Below are 25796 nucleotides of genomic sequence, written 5' to 3' on the forward strand. Positions count from 1 at the left end.
TAGATTATGGTTTAAATTACATTATGGTTTAAATTGAGCCAAAAAGTATATGAAAAATATATTTGAAGCTTGAGGTAATATTTGAATGAATTCTTACGAGCATAAAACATCTTAGTAGCCCTCGGAAATTTAATGACTTTTTTCTTGAATAAATGTTCACTCCAAATAATCTAAACGTTATTTCCACCTGAATTTTCAGGTACATTTTACGTACACACGTAACTGCAAATGCTTCAGAAAATTCAGGTGAAACTTACGTGTCCGGTGAACTCTATCCAAAACTCAGGTAGAACTTACCTGATTTTCACGTAGAATGAAAATTCTATCAAAAAATCAGGTGAAAGTTACGTGAATTTCAGGTGGACAAGATCTACGTACTTTTTCAGGTGGAAACAACGTTCAGATTTTTTTGGGTGTTATTGAAAACTTGTACTACTTTTTAAAGAAAAACGATCCAGCTCAATGAAGTGTTTTCTGTGGTTTTTGGCACATTCACACATCTTTTGGGTAAACAAAATACTCAGCCTACCTCTTGCAAACAGATTACATCTCTTCAAAGTATACAATAGATAACAGGCTGCGCTGAGGCAGGAATGAGCATTACATGCCTTGATATCAATATAAAGTTCGTTTCCTTTTCTCGTTATCTAGTCAGCTGATTCACTGTTACAACAAAATGGCCTATTTTCAGTGCACAATGCACAATGGTCCCAGAGTCGAATCTAGCAAGACAAAAATATTTGCGCCTAAACTATTAGTTTTAGATATATAGTGTCTTTGGGGGAAAAATGTCATATTTTTTGACGATTTTTTTTCCATGTAGGGAAATAAGGGTAGTACCTATATTTCAGAAGTTTATAATATTATTTTTTAATTTTTAGGTGTAGCCTTGTGCAATGTTCCATAAAGTTTTAAAGCAATTAATTTTCAGCAACTTTGCTGAAGAAACCATTTTTCTATCACTTATGCTTCACAAGTTTCATTTCATTTATTTAGTTTACATCTAAACAGATAACACTGAATCAACAATTTGACGCCACAATACACGGTTCGAGGCCGCATCTCTCCATCCTCGGATACGCCCCACGCTCGCCAAGTCGTTTTGCACCTGGTCTGCCCATCTCGCTCGCTGCGCTCCACGCCGTCTCGTACCTGCCGGATCAGAAGCGATGCAGGGTTGCTGTCCGGCATTCTTGCAACATGTGCTGCCCATCGTACCCTTCCGGCTTTAGCTACCTTCTGGATACTGGGTTCGCCGTAGAGTTGGGCGAGCTCATGCTTCATTCTTCGCCGCCACACACCGTCTTTTTGCACACCGCCAAAGATGGTCCTAAGCACCCGTATCTCGAATACTCCTAGTGCTTGCAAGTCCTCCTCGAGCATTGTCCATGTTTCGTGTCCGTACAGGACAACCGGTCTTATAAGCGTCTTGTACATGACACATTTGGTGCGGTGGCGAATCTTTTTCGACCGCAGTTTCTTCTGGAGCCCGTAGTAGGCCCGACTTCCACAGATGATGCACCTTTGTATTTCACGACTAACGTTGTTGTCAGCCGTTAGCAAGGATCCGAGGTAGACGAATTCCTCGACCACCTCGAAGGTATCCCCGTCTATCGTAACACTGCTTCCCAGGCGGGCCCTGTCGCGCTCGGTTCCGCCCACAAGCATGTACTTTGTCTTTGACGCATTCACCACCAGTCCAACTTTTGTTGCTTCACGTTTCAGGCGGGTGTACAGATCTGCCACCTTTGCAAATGTTCGGCCGACAATGTCCATGTCATCCGAAGCAAATAAATTGACTGGATCTGTTGAAAATCGTACCCCGGCTGTTACACCCGGCTCTCCGCATGACACCTTCTAGCGCAATGTTGAACAACAGGCACGAAAGTCCATCACCTTGTCTTAGTCCCCGGCGCGATTCGAACGAACTGGAGTGTTCGCCCGAAATCTTCACACAGTTTTGCCCACCATCCACCGTTGCTTTGATCAGTCTGGTAAGCTTCCCAGGGAAGCTGTTCTCGTCCATAATTTTCCATAGCTCTACGCGGTCTATACTGTCGTATGCCGCCTTGAAATCAACGAACAGATGGTGCGTTGGGACCTGATATTCACGGCATTTTTGAAGGATTTGCCGTACAATAAAGATCTGGTCCGTTGTCGAGCGGCCGTCAACGAAGCCGGCTTGATAACTTCCCACGAACTCGTTCACTAATGGTGACAGATGACGGAAGATGATCTGGGATATCACTTTGTAGGCGGCATTAAGAATGGTGATCGCTCGAAAGTTCTCACACTCCAGTTTGTCGCCTTTCTTGTAGATGGGGCATATAACCCCTTCCTTCCACTCCTCCGGTAGCTGTTCGGTTTCCCAGATTCTGACTATCAGTTTGTGCAGGCAAGTGGCCAGCTTTTCCGGGGCCATCTTGATGAGCTCAGCTCCGATACCATCCTTACCAGCTGCTTTATTAGTCTTTAGCTGTTGAATGGCATCCTTAACTTCCCTCAAGGTGGGGGCTGGTTGGCTTCCATTGTCCGCTGAACTGACGTAGCCATCTCCTCCGCTGCCTTGACTTTCACTGCCTGTACTCTCAGCGCCATTCAAATGTTCCTCGTAGTGCTGCTTCCACCTTTCGATCACCACGCGTTCGTCCGTCAAGATGCTCCCATCCTTATCCCGGCACATTTCGGCTCGCGGCACGAAGCCTTTGCGGGATGCGTTGAGCTTCAGATAGAACTTGCGTGTTTCTTGAGAACGGCACAGCTGTTCCATCTCCTCACACTCCGCTTCTTCCAGGCGGCGTTTCTTCTCCTGAAAAAGGCGGGTCTGCTGTCTCCGCTTCCGTCTATAACGTTCCACGTTCTGCCGGGTACCTTGCTGCAGCGCGACCGCCCGCGCTGCGTCCTTCTCCTCCAGAATCTGTCTGCACTCATCGTCGAACCAATCGTTCCGTCGACTTCGACCCATATACCCGACGTTGTTCTCCGCTGCATCGTTAATGGCTGCTTTGACTGTATTCCAGCAGTCCTAAAGAGGGGCCCCATCGAGCTCACCCTCTTCCGGCAACGCTGCCTCGAGATACTGCGCGTATGCAGTGGCGACATCAGGTTGCTTTAGTCGCTCTAGGTCGTACCGCGGCGGTCGTCGGTACCGAACATTGTTGATGACGGATAGTTTTGGGCGCAGTTTAAACATCACCAGATAGTAGTCAGAGTCGATGTTAGCGCCACGATATGTCCTGACGTCGATAATGTCGGAGAAGGGCCGTCCATCAATCAGAACGTGGTCGATTTGTGATTCTGTCTGCAGTGGTGATCTCCAGGTGTACCGATACGGGAGGCTGTGTTGGAAGTAGGTGCTGCGAATGGCCATATTCTTGGAGGCGGCGAAATGAATTAGTCGTAGGCCGTTTTCGTTCGTCAGCCGGTGAGCGCTGAACTTTCCAATAGTCGGTCTAAACTCCTCCTCTTGGCCAACCTGAGCGTTCAAATCTCCTATGATGATTTTGACGTCGTGGCTTGGGCAGCTGTCGTACTCACGTTCCAGCTGCGCGTAGAATGCGTCCTTATCATCATCAGTGCTTCCGGAGTGTGGGCTATGGACGTTGATTATGCTGAAGTTGAAGAACCGGCCTTTGATCCTCAACCTGCACATTCTTTCATTGATCGGCCACCACCCGATCACACGCCTTTGCATATCGCCCATCACTATGAAAGCTGTTCCCATCTCGTGTGTGTTGCCGCAGCTCTGGTAGATGGTATTTTTATTTTATTTTTTTATTTTTTTTTTAAACTAATTTTAATTGCTAATTATCTAATACATGCATTCATCTCTTAGACTAGGTGTTCCGTGTTTTCTTAACACTATCATCCTTATTTGCTATGTTACGCTTTTAGTTATTATTAATACATTTCAATTGCCTCTGGCAGTTAGAATGTTTTCCTCTGGTTGAATTGAACCATGTAGGAATTACAATGTTTTCAACGTAAACTAATCTTAACCTATTTAATCTAAGGGTACAAGGAGTTGATCGTTGCAATAGAAGATTGCAACGATTTTTGTCTAAAATTGGAAATTATTTTGTTGGACATTTGTTGCAATGTCTCAATATTAGAAATTCTATGAAGTTCATTGGTACTATACCACGGAGGCAACTTCAGAATCATTTTCAAAAATTTATTTTGAATCCTCTGGAGTGCCTTCTTTCTGGTATTGCAACAACTAGCCCATATTGGCACAGCATACAACATTGCAGGTCTAAAAATTTGTTTGTAAATCAAAAGTTTGTTCTTAAGACAAAGTTTTGATTTTCTGTTTATAAGTGGATATATATATTCAACCCCATTGGAACCCCATTCATAGTGACAATATGTCTGCTAGAAGGTTTCAAATAAGAAGCTCTCGGCTTATGTGGGAAAATTATAAGCTGAGTTTTGGAAGCATTCGGGGAAATTTTCCATTTTTGCAAGTAAGTGGAGAAAATATCCAAACTTTTTTGCAATCTACTACAAATGACACGAAGGCTTCGCCCTTTGGCTGAAAGGCCCGTGTCATCTGCAAACAAAGATTTTTGACACCCTGGTGGTCCCTAGCAGCACACATGTTCCATATTGGTTATTGCAACATATATGTGACCGGATTCAGTCATAATCAAGTTGCGGCAACCATTTTTGTCTGGCTTGTGCTGCTCGGGGTAAATCAGGTAAGTCAGAAGTAAAAATGTTATACAATATGGGCCCCAGTATGCTGCCTTGGGGGACACCAGCCCTTACAGGTAATCTATCAGATTTAGTATTCTGGTAGTTTACCTGCAGTGAGCGATCTGATAAATAATTTTGGATCAGTTTAATGATGTACAGAGGAAAATTAAAATTCATCAATTTTACAATCAATCCTTCATGCCAAACACTGTCAAATGCTAAAATAATCTTTTCGAACAGTTTGCTTATTGAAGAAAGCAAACTGATTGAGCGATAACTAGAAGCCTCAGCTGGATTTTTGTCCGGCTTCAAAATTGGAACAACTTTGGCTTGTCATAAGACGAGTTAGTACAATCCCATTGAATTCCACCACTTAAGTGGTGGAATTCAATGGGATTGTACTAACTCGTCTTATGACAAGTGAAGACATTCCACTAAAAAGCTCAAAAATAATTTTCTTAACAACTTTGGCGTTTGGCAATTGTTCCGTTAAAAAATCAAAATCGGAAGCAGTCATGCTACCTGAATCGGTAACATGACCATTATTTTCCGTTGGGACATGGGTATAAACCTCATTTTGAGATGAGAAATTTGGTCTACCAGCAGCGATGTGTGCATACGTAGGTACATTGGAAAAATTGGAATTTACTGAAGTGCTTGCTACCCGCTGACGAGCGGCAAAATTTGTTTGTGAATTGTGGTGGGTATGAATTGCTCGACCGGTAACCGGTTTCGAAGTTTGAGCGTTTGATAAATTTCTACCCGTCGAATCTTGGATCCGATTGGAATTTCCCGTCATCAATTTTGCACGGGAATTCAAAACTTTTTTGCGTGAAGGGCATTCCCAGAAATTGGATTTATGATTGCCCCCACAATTTGCACATTTAAATTTATTGGAATCTTCTCTCACAGGACATGCGTCCTTGGCGTGAGAGGTTCCACCACAAATCATGCATTTAGCATCCATGTGACAATGTTTGGTTCCATGACCCCACTTTTGGCACTTACGGCACTGGGTAGGGTTTGGAAATTTCCCCAGGCCTGCGGAAATGTTCTCATGTAACACGGACATGAGACATAATACAGGCCTTTTCAAACTTTTCATATTATTTAGTTCACTTTTGTTAAAATGAACTAAATAAAATTCTTGAGAAATACCCTCTGGGAAGTACCAGAGTGGATTTCTTTTCATCTTAATTACTTGGACTGGTGAAAATCCAAGTAATTGAGAAATTTCAATTTTAATCACATCCAGTGATTTGTCATCACTGGGGAGACCTTTCAAGACGACTTTGAACAATCGCTCAGTTTTGTCGTCGTATGTGAAGAATTTATGGCGCTTCTCAGTTAAATACTGAAGAAGACGTTTGCGATCGTCAAAGGATCCCGGCAAAACGCGGCAGTCACCCTTCCTAGCAATCTGAAATGAAACCTTGATCCCCTGAAGGTTACTCAAGATTTCATTCCTAAAGCCAGAAAACTCGGCAACAGATACCATAATTGGCGGAATCCTTGGTTTCTTCGCATGAATCGAATCACCTGGGCTAAAAGTAGATTCGATTTGCTCAATTTCATCATTAATCAAATCGAACTGATTGCTCAGTTCGATAGGAGAAGAAACAATGTCAACATTAAATTTAGAAGAAATATCTGAAGTCTCCAGCTTCCTTCTATTTTTTCCGCGCTTGGGCAGGACGGTCTTGAAACCTTGTTTCTTTGAAGGAAGTGGAGAATTCAGAGATTCCCCCTTCCTCTTGTTTTTGTTAATACTCATTGCTGAGCGTGGAGACGTGACCTTCTAAGAGGTTTTTTCCCAGAACGGTGTCCCTGCAGGATTACCACCGCTTGTCGGAATTTTACTTCCGCAAACTGGTCCAACGTAAAACGAAGGCACGGGTTCTTGCAAAGATCGTAACGGGATCAGTGGGTACAAATAGCGCTAAGAAGCACCGTTGAAATTAAAATAGCTTCGGGTAGTATTAAAAACTTCCTTCCGCAAAGAGAGAAAGAACCGCACAGCACGAAAGCACTATGCGGTCTGACTGGTAGATGGTATGATTACCTCTAAACGTTTGCACCATTGATCCCTTCCAACAAACCTCCTGCAGCGCTACTATGCCGAATCCACGGTCCTTGAGCACATCGGCGAGTATGCGTGTGCTCCCGATGAAGTTGAGAGATTTGCAGTTCCACGAACCGAGTTTCCAATCGCTAGTCCCTTTTCGTCGCAGGGGCGATAATCAGCCGCCCCTAACATGGAGAACAGACGCTGTTGTGAGCCGATCCTGACATGGAGAACAGACGCTCAGTAAGATTTGCACCTCCGGAGAGGAGCAAACCCCCCCTTCCCTGTCAGCATACGACCATAGTTCCCACCGGGGTTGGTTACCCGATCTTCCCTAAGGTTGCTCGTATCCCGGCCAGCACCACGGGGAGGTAGGGATAGGAGTTGCTGGGTAAGATGCTAAGGACCGCAAGATGGGGTCTATTTTATTCCTCCAGGTACGCGAAGTACCAATGGTACGCTTTACCCAGCATTTGCCGTTCAGCATGAGTTGTAAGTTGTTTTTTACAATGATGAAAAATGGGCTTTAATATGATAAATCTGTACTAAAAATGTAAATTTTAATTTTATTTTCTTGATTGATGACTTGTGAGGGAAGTCAGATTTTTTCTTTTTTTTTGGAAAAGATGTTTAATTTTGATACACATAGTTAAGTTTGCCATCTTAGGGTGTTTTTAAGAGATATTGCGAAAAAAGATTCGGCTGCCGGTGGGACTTGAACCCACACTATTCCATTTAGTACACGGACGTATTACCAATTATACAACAGCTGCCCTTGCGAGAAGTTGTTCCATAACCAGCTAATAACGATGGGATATCAGTCAATTCCCCGTATCTATCGAATCTGCTTTGGCAACATTTCACACCCTGTTCTCTCTACCCAACTATGTGTATCAGAATTGAACAACAGTCGGTTGCGTTTGAATCACAAACATGTGCTTCTATTTGTCGTATTGAGGCGGGTTTGCTTCTGCAACGACAATAGAGGCTCGCTTGCCACCGAGCGTCCGACCAGCAGCGGTGTGTGATACTGCAGGGTATCATCGTTTCTCTTTTTCTTGATTGATGACTTGTGAGGGAAGTCAGATTTTTTCTTTTTTTGGAAAAGATGTTTAATTTTGATACACATAGTTAAGTTTGCCATCTTAGGGTGTTTTTAAGAGATATTGCGAAAAAACCGACTGTTGTTCAATTCTGATACACATAGTTGGGTAGAGAGAACAGGGTGTGAAATGTTGCCAAAGCAGATTCGATAGATACGGGGAATTGACTGATATCCCATCGTTATTAGCTGGTTATGGAACAACTTCTCGCAAGGGCAGCTGTTGTATAATTGGTAATACGTCCGTGTACTAAATGGAATAGTGTGGGTTCAAGTCCCACCGGCAGCCGAATCTTTTTTCGCAATATCTCTTAAAAACACCCTAAGATGGCAAACTTAACTATGTGTATCAAAATTAAACATCTTTTCCAAAAAAGTAAATTTTAATTAACTTCACATGATCATTCTTGCTAATAAATCATGTTGCTGAAGAGAACAATCATATGCCATGTTATCGTGCCACATTATATAGTTCGGCAAACCATGAAGCGTAGATGAACTTGCCTTTAAAAAATTTTGATGTCATGTCCATCAAACTACATACATATTTCATTTATTAGGCGACGCAGAGAACACTTTATTTGCACACTTACCCAAACTAATTCAACAAAATGTAATCATGTAACTTCTGTTCTGAATCTGATGTTGGTTTTTCATTATAGAACCCAAATGAGTGTTATAATGGATTTTATGCCACTCATTTGAGTTGCATAATGGTATGGAAAAGTAGGCCGTTTTATTACTCAAACGCGAACTGTAAACCAGGTATTATGATCAAGAATTGCAAAAAATATATTTATTAAACTTCTAAGCCCATAGTCCGATATGGCCCATTTCTAATAGAATACAATGAAACAGGAATAATGTAAGAACTTGTTGTAAGTAAATAGGTTAAGACTAACGGACCAAACACAATAAATACGTTTGCGTGCGTGTTTAGCCCATAAGTGTCCTAAAAATAAGTGAATGTTTGAAATACATTTTACGAATGAAAAATGAGTTTACGAGCCTCCTATAAAATATTTGCCCAATTTCCAATAAGAAACAATGGGAAATATAGCCTTTACGTATACTTAGTATACGAGTAACGCAAACATAATATTTTAGCCATAGCGTCCAAGCCCAGGTGAATATTCAATCGATCCCAATCAATCATAGTCCCATTCGCATCCCAGTCGAATGCATCTTGTTGCGAGCAAATCGGTTAAGGATAAGTGCACACAAAGTGAGCTAGACTTTTTTACGCGTTTTCGGTTTAAAAAAATGTATTTTAGTCATAACTTCCAAGCCCCTGGTGCGATCTGGCCAAAAACAATGGGACAGGATTCCAAGTCGAATGAAACCAATGAATGAGCAAATCGATTGAAAATAAGTGCCCAAAGTTTTTTACGCATTTTGGTTTAAAAAGATTGTATTTTGGTCATAGCTTCAAAGCCTATAGTCCAACCCGGCTAATTTTCAATAGGAAACAATGGGACAGGATTTCCAGTGGAATGCAACTCGTGTGAGGGCAAGTGCCCAAAAAGTGAGCTAGACTTTTTTGCGCTCAGACAAACACACATACACACAGAAATCACCTCAATTCGTTGAACTGCGTCGATTGGTATATATCACTTCACTATGGCTCTCAGGTTCTTCAAAAGTTTGGGTTCTGAGCGAATATAATATAGCCTTTACCCGTACTTAGTACGAGAAAAGCAAACCAAATACAGTAACAGAATGTAACTTTATCGCCTGGTTGTCAATTAGAACATTTGAATTGCTATGATAACAAAAGAAATATGACATGTTGCTTTTAAATTGAAACTACAGAGCGTGTGATAATAACTCTATATTTAGTGAGCACCAATCCTCAAGGAAGAGCGTAAAAATGTATACCTTTTAGCTTCATCCTTTTTCTGTCTTTATTAGCGAGACTCTCAGCCCAAGGCTGGCTCGTCTCGGCTTCATCCTCTTTCTGGAGTAAACATTCATTTTTTTTTTTGTCTTTTGGTGAACGTCTTCGATGTATGGATCACAAAAAGCTTATCTTGAATTAATTGATCGATCTTTAAACTCTCTGAAATATCAAAATATCAAAGTGGCGAAAGTGGCGGATTTCCAACATTTTCTATTGACATCAAGTTCAAACGAGAAAACTGGGTTACTCTCTTCATAATGAATTACTTTTGTTCCAGAAACTTTAATGAAAGCGCCATCCTACGTATAGCTCATCGCTTTATTTCTTCAATCAATTCGGCATCAAGTCAGTTCGGCTCTCTTCTAAGATGATTACTTTTCTTCACCACCCACATACGCATAAGTTTTTTTTCAATTTTCTATGCATCTGGTTAATAAGGCGGTTTTGCGATTTCATGTATGTGAAACAAGGAAAAACTTGCACTCCAGATAATTGTACCGGCATTTCACTTTCAGTAATCAACGACAGTCTTACTTTCTTCGAATTCGGGATTTGAAATCGATGCTTTTTGTTTATAAGAAAAAGTATCTCGGCCATACTAATACATAAGGAGAAGAACTTTTTGGATAGCACATGTATTCCCGCCCTCAACGCTTGCTACTCAGTCGCATTCCAACTAAGTCACTTGATTTTAAGAATATGCTTGAAATATTTGGTTGAAAGCGACTGAGTAATAGTAAGTAACTGAGTAAAGAATAATTTTCTCGTTCAAACAAAAAAAAATCTATTTGGGAACGAATAGCAGTTTCTTCTTATGATAACTCTGTTAGAATATCAACTTCTCCTCATCGTGATTTCGACTTCTTATCTTGATTAAAAATGCTTCATGATAGGTTTTATCATTTATTTTGAAGAGTTACGAGTTTACACATCAGTTACTGTACATTTGTACTGTTATCATAACTTTACTACACTTCCCGTAACAGTGATGAATACCCACCCGCCACGATAATAGGTTCTTTCTTTAATTCTCTGCCCATGTTTCCTCTTTGCATTCCTACTTCATTCATAACACGGTAATAAATATAGCATTGACGTAATCTCTGCTACTCATCTGCCAGTTTACTCTTAGTTCAGAAATCTACCCGACCGCCCACAAAATTGAGATAATTGATTGATTGGCTCATTCTTCCAAAGTTGTTCAACAGTGTGTATGAGTCTCTTAAGAGTTTATTAGGGTATCACTCCTTTCGTTGTTCCGTGAATGGTTCATTTGATAATTATTAGACTCGTTCCTCGCGAATGCGTTATGGCATTAAATACTTAGAGGTCCATTACAACGAGAAATGGCATGGAAGTGAACACAAAGGGGGCCTGTTCTTTTTATTATCTCACGATCATCGCCAAAAAGCATTAAAGAAAAATCCCATCAACTTTTTATTTTTAATTTTCTTTTTACTAACGTATGGATTATTAGGTCAAAATATTTTGGCTATAACTTTTAACCAGATATGACAATTTTTAATTGGAAACCAAATCAAATAAGCAAATCAAATTATTAACAGTCCCACGTTTGCTTGAATTCCTTTCAGTTATATGCTTTTATGCACGTATTTGTAAGTGCGCAACCTTGCCGTGACATAGGAACTTGTGAAGACCCGTATAGGATGCTTCTTTCCATTATACAGGCCAATATTTTGGGCAGTCTCAAAAGGGTGCAAGTCACCTTATTTAATATTACAAATTTTCAATGAGAAATTATTTTAAAAAACTCAAAGGTGCAGCCCAATCGGGTTGTACGCAAAGGTGACGTAGGACTACGTAGCTATTCAAAATTGATGGTATTTGCCATAATAATTTGTGTCGTTTTATTAACATTGAGCAAACTGCTCGGAGGCCAACTGAATCAAGAAGTTGAATAGTTGTTCCCAGTTGGATGGACTTTGAGTCTCTAACCGTGGAATTAACATGACTCATCGGCCGCTGAAGCCACTCGACTGGCTTTCAGTCGGGGACATCACAATCCTTACTTTGCCACGTACGCTTACATCGCGGGCGAAAACCAAACGTTTCAAATAAATATATTTGCGTTTGATTTCACGCCACTTCTGATTCTGCTTATTTCTCCTTTATTTCAGCCATTTTTGAGGATGGTGTCCTCCAAAAAGGTCTTTATGCATACAAAAGAAGGTTGATCCGACAATCCGATTGTGGTAAATATCCAAATTTTCACCGTCCATTTTTCAAATTCCGAAGATTAGGAGAAATCGACTGTACGCTCCAAAACTAGATTTCTGAATGACGATGATGTGCTCACGTACTCAATTCATCAACTCTCTCTACCTCCTTTCTCACTCACTCTTTCATATTTTAATCCCGATCGGATGATTTACCTTTGTATTGGTCTAATTTTCAAGATCAATTTGTAGAAGAACACAACTTATTTTCAGCTCAAACTCATCCTGCGCACACACATACAATTAAAATAATGTATCTGTATATAGAATTACTTCGCACACTATTGTCCCTTTCCTTAGTGATTTATTTTACCTTTAACGTCAAAAGCTCATCTAAGACATCAACCCTACACATAATTTCTTTTCCATTCTGTTCCATTCAAAAGTCAAGGACGCTCAATGCTAAAACCATATTTACCCGAATCACAGCAATCGGAGAAAATGTCAATTTTTCATACTTTGTTTTGTCTCTAGTTCGTTCGATTCTTTTTCATTACTTCTATCTAGCTTCGAATTTACGGAGCTCTGGAGGCCATTGATCAAGCTCGATAGCATCGTGTAGTAATTTAAGCTCCTCGTCGTTCTCGGAGTCGACTTCAATTTCTTCCCATGTTACATCCAAGGAACCTGTGTCAATCGAAAACAAGAAATGGTTTTCGTCATCCTCCTCGAAGGGAATTGCTTTTTTTGATTGCTTTATTAATCTTGATAAGGCATCTGCTACGTTTGACTGCCCTGGAATTCTTTTCATCTTAAAGTCATATGGTTGTAGCCGGAGGGCCCATGCGTCTGCCCTAGCGATGGCTCGTCTGCCGATACGAAATTTGGACCCAAAAATGTACTCGTTTGCTTCCGCATCGGTTCTTATGATGAAGGTTCTACTCAAAAGGTAGGAAGCGAATCGTTCTACGCCCCAGACGACGGCCAATGCTTCTTTATGTGCATGTGGGTATTTCTTCTCGTTGGGAGTTAACGACTTTGAAGCACATGCAATAACTCTCGGTACGCCAGCTTCGTTGAACTGCACCAATACCGCACCGAGACCAATAGGAGAAGCGTCTACGTACAATTCTATAGCATCTGTTGGACTATAGTATCCAAGTGTCTTTATAGTGTTAAGTGCAGCTTCCTGAAGATACCGAAACTCTTGTTCTTCTTGTCCAGTCCAGTAGAAGTGATTAGCATTAGCTAACGCTCTAAGATTTTCCGTCTTATCTGCTCTGTTTATGATGAATCGGTCAATGAACGTCACCAATCCAAGAAAACTTTTTACTTCACTGCAATTCTCTGGTTTTCGGAACGATTGTAGAGCTGTCAACTTTTCGTCGTCAATTTTTCATACTTTGTTTTGTCTCTAGTTCGTTCGATTCTTTTTCATTACTTCTATCTAGCTGTATAGGTCTGTACGTAAATAAGCAAACGGTAAGTCAAGGTACAGTTATTTTCGTTTTATTTTATTGTTATGCTAATCCTCTACACCGATATGAACTTTTTTTAAAGTGCAAAACTCAATCGTAACTAGCAAATTTGATAGCGCGACGGAGGGAGATGATGCAATTTCAAATTAATTGCATGGAATCACTAACATCAACCAAGCTACCACGCTAAACCAGATGCCGCCCAAAACAATCCATTTTCGCAATTAACTCTTTCTTTCCATAAAATGCTGGTCCTGAGAAGAACCAATTTTCTTTTCCCAATGGGCCTTTCCAATGACTAACTGCATCTAATCGCTTGTCGCTTGCATTGCAACTGTCCGACCGCCACTTGATGATTTTTCGCTCAGCCTCTAAAATTTGAAATAAATTTTCAGCATTGCCACACTGCCACTCACTCCTTCGTGCTGCTGTGTCCGTTCCGCTACTCGAATGTCTTCTTCTTCTTCTTCTTCAATGGCTCTACATTCCAACTGGAACTTGGCCTAGCTTTTCAACTTAGTATTCTATTAGCATTTCCTCAGTTATTAATTGAAAGCTTTTCTATGCCCGCCATTGCATGAGTATGTATCTTGTGTGGCAAGTACAATGGATACACTATGCCCAGGGTGTCGAGAATGTTTCCAACCCGAAAACATCCTAGACCGGACCGAGAATCGAACTCGCCATCTCCGGATTGGCAATCCTACGCCTTTGCTCGCAAGGCTACTGGAGACCCACAAACTCGAATGTCAAACCGCTAGAATCAAAATGGCTCGCGCGCGCCGGACAGCAGCTTTCTTGTATTCAATAGATTAAACCCGTTAGCCCCTCCCCCTTGTGTGCTGATATGGGTGTAAATAAAATGTGCACTCATAACGATTAATGAAGGGACGGGGCTAATGGAATTACTTCATTAGATATAAGAAAGCTGGTTTTCGGCGCGCGCGAGCCATTTTGATGGAAATTTCGCAGACAATGTCGGAGAATGTTATTTGCCACTGCCTTGCAAGCGGGAAAAAATGCAAAAAATAATGAGATTTTAAAAAATTAGGTTTTACGTAAAACAAATCAAAACAAGATGTTTAAATAAAATGTTTAAATAAAGAAGGATTTTACTACTACTACGCGTGCGAGTCATTTTGATCGGGATTCAGCAGACAACATACCGTTTGGAGAATGGCAAGCTCTAAGAATCTTATGAAATTTTCTCGCAAGATTCTGAATTGGGTATGAGATGTTGTTTATCTAAGATGCGTTTTGTTGCGAGGAATAACAACAGAAATTTTACTCAAGACGAAGCTTCTTCATATTACAAAACATTATCTCTTAGCATCTGTCTGTCCGAGCGACGCGACGTTCACCGATGGCTGGTTGCTGTAGATAGTTTCCACTGAGGTAGCGTCTTCATTGATTTTATACAAAAGCCAACATTTTATACAAAAGAAGGTTGATCCGACTATCCGAAATAATCTTTCTTCAAAGTACAAAACTCAATCGTAAATAGCAAATTTGATAGCGTCTCGAAGGGAGAAGATGCAGTAAATTTGAATGGATGGAATCACTAACAGCAACCAAGCTACCACGCCAAACCCGATGCCACCGAAGCAATCCATTTTCCCAGTTAACTCTTTCTTCCATAAACTGTTGGTCCTGAGAAGAACCATTTTCATTTCCCAATGCGACTTTCCAATAACTAATTGCATCCAAAACGCTTGAAGGCACCTTGCGGTGAAACTGTCCGACTGCCACTTTATGATTTTTCGCTAAGCCTCCAAAATTTGGAATAAATTTTCCGCATAGCCACTGACACCCACGCCTTCATGCTGCTGTGTCCGCTCCGCTGCATCGAATGTCAAACCGCTCTTTGTGGAATCCCGATCAAAACGGCACGCGCGCGCAGAACAGCAGCTTTTTTGTATTTAATAAATTATGCCCGTTAGCCCCGCCCCTTTGTGAATGATATGGGTACAAATAAAATGTGCACTCATAACGATTAATGAAGGGGCGGGGCTAATGGAATAACTTCATTAGATATAAGAAAGCTGGTTTTCGACGCGCGCGAGCCATTTTGATGGAAATTCTGCAGACAATGTCGGAGAATGTTATTTGCCACTGCCTTGCAAGCGGGGAAAAATGCAAAAATTAATGAGATTTAAAAAAAATAGATTTTACGTAAAACAAATCAAAACAAGGCACGTTACATTTTTAGCGAAGAGTCCTAGTTGGAAAATGTATCACAAATGAAAAACATTTTGTTTTGCACTTTTTTCCCAAGCAATTTTGTCAAAAATCCAAAATCCAAATATATAAGAAAGGCGAAGTAATTTTCACGCTAATCACGGTATAATCTAGCACATGAGATTCAAAATAATTATTACCAATGGGAAAAAGTATATCTTTGCCGTCATTTTTCAACGAATTATAACTGAAATCCATCTTCCACTCGAAACTTACGATCTGTTCGTAAAAAGCCGTTCTCAAATTGACTTTTCAATTTTTATGGCTCGAATTCATCTGGGGGATTACTAGGTAGTAAATATAGTCACTACATGGGAAAAAAATAAGTAGAGCTCTTGTTAATACACAGAAAAACATATAATTTGTTGGTGGCAATATAATGTATAGCCTTATAAATGGTTAAACCGCCTTTTGCGGAATCCAGATCAAAATGGGTCGAGCGCTGGAAAGCAGCTTTCTTGTATTCAATAAATTAAACCCGTAAATTTGAATGGATGCAATCACTAACAGAAACCAAGCTTCCACGCCAAACGCCGATGCCACCGAAACAGTCCATTTTCGCAATTACCTCTTTCTTTTCATAAAATGTTGGTCCTGAGAAGAACCAATTTTCTTTTCCCAATTCCCACTCCCACTCCAATAATTAACTGCATCCAATCGCTTGTCGACACCTTGCGTTGCAACTGTCCGACCGCCACTTGATGGTTTTTAGCTAAGCCTCCAAAGGGTGAAATAATTTTTCAGCATTGCCACACTGCCACCCATTCCTTCGTGCTGCTGTGTCCGCTCCGCTGCATCGAACGTCGTACCGCTCTCTGTGGAATCCAGATCAAAATGGCTCGCGCGCGCCGAACAGCAGCTTTCTTGTATTTAATAAATTAAGCCCGTTAGCCCCGCCCCTTTGTGAACTGATATGGGTGTGAATATAATGTGCACTCATAACGATTAATGAAGGGGCGGGGCTAATGGAATTACTTAATTAGATATAAGAGAGCTGCTTTTCGGCGCGCGCGAGCCATTTCGATCGGGATTCCGCAGACAACGGAACCGTTCGGAGAATGACAAATTCTAAGAATCCTATTAAATTTTCTCGCATGATTCTGAATTTGGTTATGAGATCAATCGTAAATAGCGAATTTGATAGCGCGTCGGAGGGAGATGATGTAGTGAATTTTAATGAATGGGATCACTAACAGCAACCAAGCTACCACGCCAAACCCAATGCTACCGAAACAGTCCATTTTCGCAATTAACTCTTCCTTTTCGTAAAATGTTGGTCCTGAGAAGAACCAATTTTCTTTTCCCAATTCCCACTCCAATAATTAACTGCATCCAATCGCTTGTGCAAATTTGCAGCATTGCCACACTGCCACCCACTTCGTGCTGCTGTGTCCGCTTCGCTGCATCGAATGTCGAACCGCCTTCTGTGGAATCTCGATCAAAATGGCTCGCGCGCGCTGAACAGCAGCTTTCTTGTATCTAATAAATTAAACCCGTAAGCCCCGCCCCTTTGTGAGCTGATATGGTGTAAATATAATGTGCACTCATAACGATTAATGAAGGGGCGGGGCTAATGGGATTACTTCATTAGATATAAGAAAGCCGCTTTTCCGCGCGCGCGAGCCATTTCGATCGGGTTTCCACAGACAACGGACCGTTCGGAGAATTATGAATTCTAATAATCCAATAAAACTTTCTCGAAAGATTCTGAATTTGGTTATGAGATGTTGTTTATCTAAGATGCGTATTGTTGCGAGGAATGACAACAGAAATTTGACTCAAGACGAAGTTTCTTCATATTACCAAACATTATCTCTTGACATCTGTCTGTCCAAGCGACGTTCACTAATGGGTAGTTGCTGTAGGTAGATAGTTTCACAAAAGTGGCGTCTTCATGGATTTTATACAAAAGAATGTTGATCCGAAATAAACTTTCTTCAAAGTTCAAAACTCAATCGTAAATAGTGAACTTGATAGCGCGTCGGAGGGAGATGATGTAGAAAATTTTAATGGATGAGATCACTAACAGCAACCAAGCTACCACGCCAAACCCGATGTCACCGAAACAGTCTATTTTCGCAATTAACTCTTTCTTTTTATAAACTGTTGGTCCTGAGAAGAACCAATTTTCTTTTCCAAATGTTCCTTTCCAACTAACTGACACCACAATTTGTAATAAATTTTCAGCATCGGCACTGGCGGTGCGGGATCGCCACAGTGCTATTTTTATGGTCAACCTTTTCTTCATATGAAATTCTGGTTCGTTGAGGTTGAATGATCTGCAGCAACACATCGAGCACCACCACCAATGCGATTGATTTTCTTTGAAAATGTCAATAGCGTCTACGTGATGCTGTGTTCTCTCCGCTAAGATCGCTTTGATGCGTCTGCTATGCGTAAAATCTTGTTCACACTGAGGATTAGATCCAAACCCGCAAGTGATTGATTTTTGATGTCTGTGCTAGTGATGCATGTACGTGATTGGTTAGTTTACCTATTTCTAAACTTTTTATCAATTATCGATAATAAATAGTTGAAAATCAGTATTTTCAAATAAATACAAAGAAGCGTTGACTCATCCTTGATCGAATGGTCCAAAAAAATTGAAAATCCATCGAGAAACGGCTTAGATATTAAAGTTTAAAGTCTATCATATTTTCGTGACGGTCCCAGATTTTCGCAATCGTAAAGTGTACCCCAATATAGAAAACACAGACGTAGTCCTACGTCAAAAATCGCCTAACCTTAACTATCAGCTTGCTTAATCTCCATATAAAGTAGCACTTTTTCGTTTTAAAGCTTTTTTTTATCGGAAGAATGAATGTACATGTACAAATGAGAACAAAGAGACAAAGAGAAAATACAACACGTCACAACCACAATAAATTTAGAACATTATTAATTTTCAACTAAACATCGCTCTACACTGTTCCATTCCATTAAATGATTGATGTGACAGATCTTTCATCAACTGCATTTTATTTCACATTGTTATTCTCTGTTTCGTTTTAACTTCAGGTTGCGGCGAACGTAACGATGCTTCACGAATCGTCGGTGGCCAGCCAACGGGGATCAATGAGTTTCCTTGGATGGCCCGGTTGAGCTACTTCAATCGGTTCTACTGCGGAGGAATGCTGATCAACGATCGCTACGTGCTGACGGCAGCCCACTGCGTCAAAGGGTGTGTATTTTCTCCTCTCTTACTCCGCCTGCATGAATCCGAGCCGGTGCAAGCCCAGAAACTAGCCCGGCGGTATTTGCTTGATTGACATAACTTGTTTTATCTCTTCGCACAGCTTTATGTGGTTCATGATCAAGGTGACGTTCGGGGAGCACAATCGCTGTGATGATGCCGTCCGGCCGGAGACCCGCTTCGTGCTGCGGGCCATCGCTCAGAAGTTTAGTTTCCTCAACTTTGACAACGACATTGCACTGCTACGGCTGAACGACCGTGTCCCGATAACCGACTTCATTCGGCCAATCTGCCTCCCAACCGATCCAGGTGAGTTTCTATTTAATGGGTATTTTGCTTTTTCTCTGTTCACTCTTCCAGACCTCCAGAGCCAGACCGATCGGAGACCTGAGTGCGACGCTCGAGTCGGTTTCTCCAGATTTCTGATTGTTTAATTGCATTGGCCGTTTTTTGTTTGTTTGGGAATAATTTTTTTTATCGAGTCGGCAATCGCAACACGTAATAAGTGCAGCCCGCCACACCGAACGCGTGCGGTAGAAAGCACATGTGTGAATTTGATGGGTGCTCAAAGCCACTTGCACATGTACCGGCTACAACCTGGCCGGCGAAATGTTGAGTGTTTCTTTTGGACACGGTAGCGAAGTAGAGGGGCACGCCTTTTGGAATAAAAAATTAAACAAATTTTCGGGTGCTATACGAATGCCTTTGATCATTTTAAAAGTGTGAAACAGATGCAGCAAATTAGCCATGCGGGTCACTCTCAGAGTGATATTTAGTGGTACTAGTTGAAATGCAAAAGCACCATCGAAGTCGAAAACAATTATAAGCTGTGAGAAAAGCACTCTGGTGTTTTATTAGGGCTGCACATTAAAAAGAAAACGGAAGCAAGCCCAAACAAATATAATTGAATTATTTACCTTATTACAATAAACAAAGTTTCATTAAGTTTGTTTAGCGATCTCAGGGCGAATGCATGGCCACCATTTTAGATTGGCAGTATAAAATCATAAAACAGAGCTGTAGGAACAATATCGGAGGCTAAGTTTGAGTCTCAGAGGAACGGTCTGAAAACATGTGGAGGAATCTAAAGTGAATTAAATTCATATCATACTGTTTAGTAATTCAAAATATGTAATTCAAGTTTAGAAAGCCATAAACTGGTAGGGTTGGTCGAAGCGATAGTGATGTGCGCAGTTAGAGTTTTAGAAGCGTTCTCAAGTCCCTTTGAATTGCGCATAGGATTACCACAAGGGGTTGCTCTTTCGTGACTGCTTTCAGAAGGCAATATAAAAGTCAGGGATTGATATGGGCAGATCGTTTCAGTTACTTAGTTTTACCGACGATATTGATATTATGGTTCGTAACTGAACGAAGATTATTTTTGTATGGCCACAAGATCCCTTTGTATCTTGCTAATTCCTATTCGAAGTTTTTTAGTATTTCCGTCTGAAATCATATCAGAATTTTGTTTGAAACTAGATTGAGTTTTCAACGAGATATTTGCTTTGAAATTCCTTATGAACTTTCCTTAAACTACTAATTTATACTAATTTTTTAATTCCCTTAAGAATTTCTGAAGGAATATCAGGCGGAATTACTGGAAATACATCCAAAGGATTTCATAAAGAAACATCCCGAAGAATTCATGAAATAAATTTCTAGAATTTTTTTGGAAGAACTACCGAAGAAATTCTTGGAGGAACTTCCGGAGGAGTTCCAGGAGGAACTTCCGGAGGAGTTCCAGGAGGAACTTCCGGAGGGGTTCCAGGAGGAACTTCCGGAGGAGTTCCAGGAGGAACTTCCGGAGGAGTTCCAGGAGGAACTTCCGGAGGAGTTCCAGGAGGAACTCCCGGAGGAGTTCCAGGAGGAACTCCCGGAGGAGTTCCAGGAGGAACTCCCGGAGGAGTTCCAGGAGGAACTCCAGGAGGAGTTCCAGGAGGAACTCCAGGAGGAGTTCCAGGAGGAACTCCAGGAGGAGTTCCAGGAGGAACTCCAGGAGGAGTTCCAGGAGGAACTCCAGGAGGAGTTCCAGGAGGAACTCCTGGAGGATTTCCAGGAGGAACTCCCGAAGGGGTTCCAGGAGGAACTCCCGAAGGGGTTCCAGGAGGAACTCCCGAAGGGGTTCCAGGAGGAACTCCCGAAGGGGTTCCAGGAGGAACTCCCGAAGGGGTTCCAGGAGGAACTCCCGAAGGGGTTCCAGGAGGAACTCCCGGAGGAGTTCCAGGAGGAACTTCCGGAGGAGTTCCAGGAGGAACTTCCGGAGGAGTTCCAGGAGGAACTTCCGGAGGAGTTCCTGAAGGAACTTCCGGAGGAGTTCCTGAAGGAACTTCCGGAAGAGTTCCTGGAAGAACTTCCGGAGGAGTTCCTGGAAGAACTTCCGGAGGAGTTCCTGGAGGAACTTCCGGAGGAGTTCCTGGAGGAACTTCCGGAGGAGTTCCTGGAGGAACTTCCGGAGGAGTTCCTGGAGGAACTTCCGGAGGAGTTCCTGGAGGAACTTCCGGAGGAGTTCCTGGAGGAACTTCCGGAGGAGTTTCTGGAGGAACTTCCGGAAGAGTTCCTGGAGGAACTTCCGGAGGAGTTCCTGGAGGAACTTCCGGAGGAGTTCCTGGAGGAACTTCCGGAGGAGTTCCTGGAGGAACTTCCGGAGGAGTTCCTGGAGGAACTTCCGGAGGAGTTCCTGGAGGAACTTCCGGAGGAGTTCCTGGAGGAACTTCCGGAGGAGTTCCTGGAGGAACTTCCGGAGGAGTTCCTGGAGGAACTTCCGGAGGAGTTCCTGGAGGAACTTCCGGAGGAGTTCCTGGAGGAACTTCCGGAGGAGTTCCTGGAGGAACTTCCGGAGGAGTTCCTGGAGGAACTTCGGAGGAGTTCCTGGAGGAACTTCCGGAGGAGTTCCTGGAGGAACTTCCGGAGGAGTTCCTGGAGGAACTTCCGGAGGAGTTCCTGGAGGAACTTCCGGAGGAGTTCCTGGAGGAACTTCCGGAGGAGTTCCTGGAGGAACTTCCGGAGGAGTTCCTGGAGGAACTTCCGGAGGAGTTCCTGGAGGAACTTCCGGAGGAGTTCCTGGAGGAACTTCCGGAGGAGTTCCTGGAGGAACTTCCGGAGGAGTTCCTGGAGGAACTTCCGGAGGAGTTCCTGGAGGAACTTCCGGAGGAGTTCCTGGAGGAACTTCCGGAGGAGTTCCTGGAGGAACTTCCGGAGGAGTTCCTGTAGGAACTTCCGGAGGAGTTCCTGGAGGAACTTCCGGAGGAGTTCCTGGAGGAACCTCCGGAGGAGTTCCTGGAGGAACTTCCGGAGGAGTTCCTGGAGGAACTTCCGGAGGAGTTCCTGGAGGAACTTCCGGAGGAACTTCTGGAGGAGTTCCTGGATGAACTTCCGGAGGAACTTCCGGAGGAGTTCCTGGAGGAACTTCCGGAGGAGTTCATGGAGGATCTTCTGGAGAAACTTCCGGAGGAGTTCCTGGAGGAACTTCTGGAGGAACTTCCGATGGAGTTCCTTGAGGAACTTCCGGAGCAGTTCCTCGAGGAACTTCCGAAGGAGTCCAGAGAAACTTCCGGAGGAGTTCCTGGTGGAAATTCCAGAGGAATTCCTGGTGGAGCTTCCAGAGGAATTCTCAGAGGAACTTCCAGAGGAGCTTTTGGAGGAACTTCCAGAGGAGTTCTTGGAGGAACTTCCAGAGGAGCACATGGATGCATCTACAGAGAAGTTCCTGGAGGATTTTTAGAGAAGTTCCTGGAGGATCTTCCAGAGTAGTTCCTGGAGGAGCTTCCAGAGGAATTCCTGGAGAAACTTCCGGAGGAATTTCTGGTGGAACTTCAGAGGAATTCCTGGTGGAACTTCCAGAGGCATTCTCGGAGGAACTTCCAGAGGAGTTCTTGGAGGAACTTCCATAGGAATTCTTGGAGGAACTTCCAGAGGAGTTCATGGGTGCATCTACAGAGAAGTTCCTGGAGGATTTTTAGAGAAGTTCATGGAGGAACTTCCAGAGGGATGACTTTCGGCCTAATTTGTTAATCGGCCAAGTGTATTTCGGTCGAAAAGCCGTTGCATGAATGACCTTCGACTACACGACCCTTTCTTGTAAAAAAAATTAAAAGGCCTCGGATGTCTCAAAAACATGATAGTCCGCATATCTTGTTAACAATGTGGTAGAATGAAAATCTATGTGACTAGGATAATGGAAATCATATGTTTAATCTAGAATCACTGTGACCTGATAAAATATTCATCGCAGGATTTATTTTTGACTTCCCTTTGAAATCATTCGCTGAAGTCATCCGTATGCTAATTTATTAGCAAAACAATTTCGTCAGAAGCTTCACCATAGGATAAGTCCTTGTAAAAAAGAGCTTGAACTGCTAGACTCGATCGTCATGTACAAAATTTGTATTTAGTACTCTATTATATAGGAACTATAATTTTTACGTATTGCTCAACAATGCCATTTTGCTTAAAAATGAAAAGCTTTGGCTGGAAGTTGTGGCTGAGAAAAAAAAGTTATCATCCATTTTGCACAATTCCGAGAAACCAACAAAAAAACTTTTTTTAATAGATTTGCACCTTTCGATTTCATCGATACAGATCAATAGCTTTAGGCTCAACTCAACACCCTTAAGAATTTCCAGCTCGAAAAGTCCAATTGAAACATTTTTCATAAATTTCCGAAAAAAAATTGCCAGAGTACGTATTTTTGGACAAGGATTCAGATTATACAAAAATCTCATTTTGGCCAAAAATGGCACATAAGCAGTCTCTCAATAGTTCAAATGGTTTAATTATACATTCAAAGCGAATTTGATTTTCGGTTGGGTGTATTCCTTAGCAAGTCACAAATAAAAAAAACTGCGCCTACATATGTAGATGATGTAGATATTTTTGACCATACCCAGATCAATACAAACCAAACTAGAAGCGCTGCCATTACTTTCACCTAACCACCAAACAAAAGTGACACATATTTTCGCGTATTCTCGATTGAAATTCTACGCACGCTTTTCATAACGGTTCCTCCAGGCGCTGCCGATGGCACATTGTTACTTTTTTATTGTATTCTCTTCTACAGCAACGTTCGCTCCAAACATAACCAATTTGCTTTCCCTCTCGTCTGTGTTTCAGTGAAAACGTACGTCGGTATGAACGGCTTGGTGACCGGTTGGGGCACCCTGAAGGAGGACGGCAAACCATCGTGCATTCTGCAGGAGGTCGAAGTGCCCGTGCTTTCCAACGATGTGTGCAGCAGCGAGACCAACTACACCGCATCGATGATAACCGATAACATGATGTGCGCCGGATATCTGGGCAAGGGCAAAAAAGATTCCTGCCAAGGTGACAGCGGAGGCCCACTAATTGCGGAACGGCCTGACAAGCGGTACGAACTGATTGGGGTCGTGTCCTGGGGCAATGGCTGCGCCCGACCATACTATCCGGGTGTGTACACCAGAGTGACACAGTATCTGGACTGGATCAAGGAGAACTCGAACGACGGGTGCTTCTGTAGTGAGTGAAGAAAACCTATGATACCACAATTGATTTGACGAGTGACTCTAGATGATGTTTTAATTGTTTACTGATTTGAGAAAAGTAGCAGTTCAATGGTAACAGCAACGTGTAATTTGTTACTTGATGTAAAAATTTGTACCTAGAAATACTGGAGGGTAGCTGACCTAACATCGGATCCTCGAAATTAATTGTATTGTTCTGAAACCGCAACCACTCTTAAACTCTCTGTCGCAACGGGGGTAACTAGCGAGAAAAACGAACATAATAACGATGCGGAACGAAATGAGTAAAAACGATTGCAACTCGAAACACGAAAAGACTTGCTGAAAAAATTGTATGAATAGGAACAAAACAGCGGAGTAACGTTAAGCTACATAAGTAACCGAATTAATTTATAGAACTATTGTGTAGGAATAAAACAAAAGAAAGATGAAAAATGAAAACAAGCGTTCACATTTTTTAAAGTATGTCCATCGTTCCATGCTCCCCGTCTTGACCACGTCGGTTCTTGAACCGCAAGCTTAAACCGTTACTGCATAGTTAGTCTCTGAATTTCGTCTCGAAATAAATTGGCAAACACCGAATGGCACAACCGAACGCAATGCGGGGCAAAGAAATGGAATTAAAAGTAAATTGAATTATTTTCGCATCTCTTCCGAAAAGGTGCCATTTGTTTTGGGAGCGGTAAAGCTCCTTCCAAATCAATCACAAGGCACATAACAAGCACAAGGGCGCTGTGTTTGCTATCCTTTCCTCCTCGGCGAATGGCGAAGAAGGAATCCTGTTGTGATTTATGAGTCATGCATGCAGGTAGGTATTCATTTGGTTTATCACCAGTCAGTACACAGCTTTCCATATACATACCTACATACGCCAGGAAAATAATGAACGCTGTCATCAAAAGAAAAAGTAGAGTCACGAAAAAAAAAACCACAGCTAGATATGAGATGCAATTCTCCAAATAATTTGAAATTTCAAAATGATATATTTTTGAAAATGTGTTGCAACACAAGGTATCCGCATAACTCGAAAACGGCTGGATGGATTTTCTTAATTCCTACAGCACTTAAATTTCTTATAGTTTCCGACGGGGTTATATGATATTTCCTCATGCGAAAATTATTAGTAAAGTTGAGTAAATCGAGAAAAACTAAAGTGTAGATTCGTATGGAAATTTCGCATGGGCAGCTCACAACGCACATTTTCGCCTACTATGCAGGATAACGTCTGCCGGGTCGACTAGTACATTATATTTATTTGATTGTCAATGATAAAGTAGAGTGGGGCAAGAGTACGCACATGGTTTCCAATTGAACATGTGGCCCTTATGATGCAAATCATCGCATATTAATTCAATGTCGACGATTCGTACAGGAAAACTGTACCGGTTTTGGCCATGTTCCTAATTTGGCCAATTTCACGATTACACCCAGGTTTTTTTTACACGGT

The 25796-nt window shown here is 42.0% G+C and overlaps 1 protein-coding gene across 1 annotated transcript in view; it reads left to right on the forward strand.

Moving 5' to 3' along the window:
* LOC134206439 (uncharacterized) overlaps positions 1–24787 on the forward strand; it is a 234118-nt gene extending 209331 nt beyond the window's left edge. Inside the window, exons 19-21 of the mRNA XM_062682155.1 lie at positions 18677–18839; positions 18955–19160; positions 23964–24787. Of these exons, the coding sequence (XP_062538139.1) occupies positions 18677–18839; positions 18955–19160; positions 23964–24352 (758 nt within the window). The 3' untranslated portion in view covers positions 24353–24787. The remainder of the gene's footprint in view (positions 1–18676; positions 18840–18954; positions 19161–23963) is intronic.
* Positions 24788–25796: the final 1009 nt, after the last annotated feature.

This window comes from Armigeres subalbatus, chromosome 1, assembly GCF_024139115.2.
Source record: "Armigeres subalbatus isolate Guangzhou_Male chromosome 1, GZ_Asu_2, whole genome shotgun sequence".
Classification (NCBI taxonomy): Eukaryota; Metazoa; Arthropoda; class Insecta; order Diptera; family Culicidae; genus Armigeres; species Armigeres subalbatus.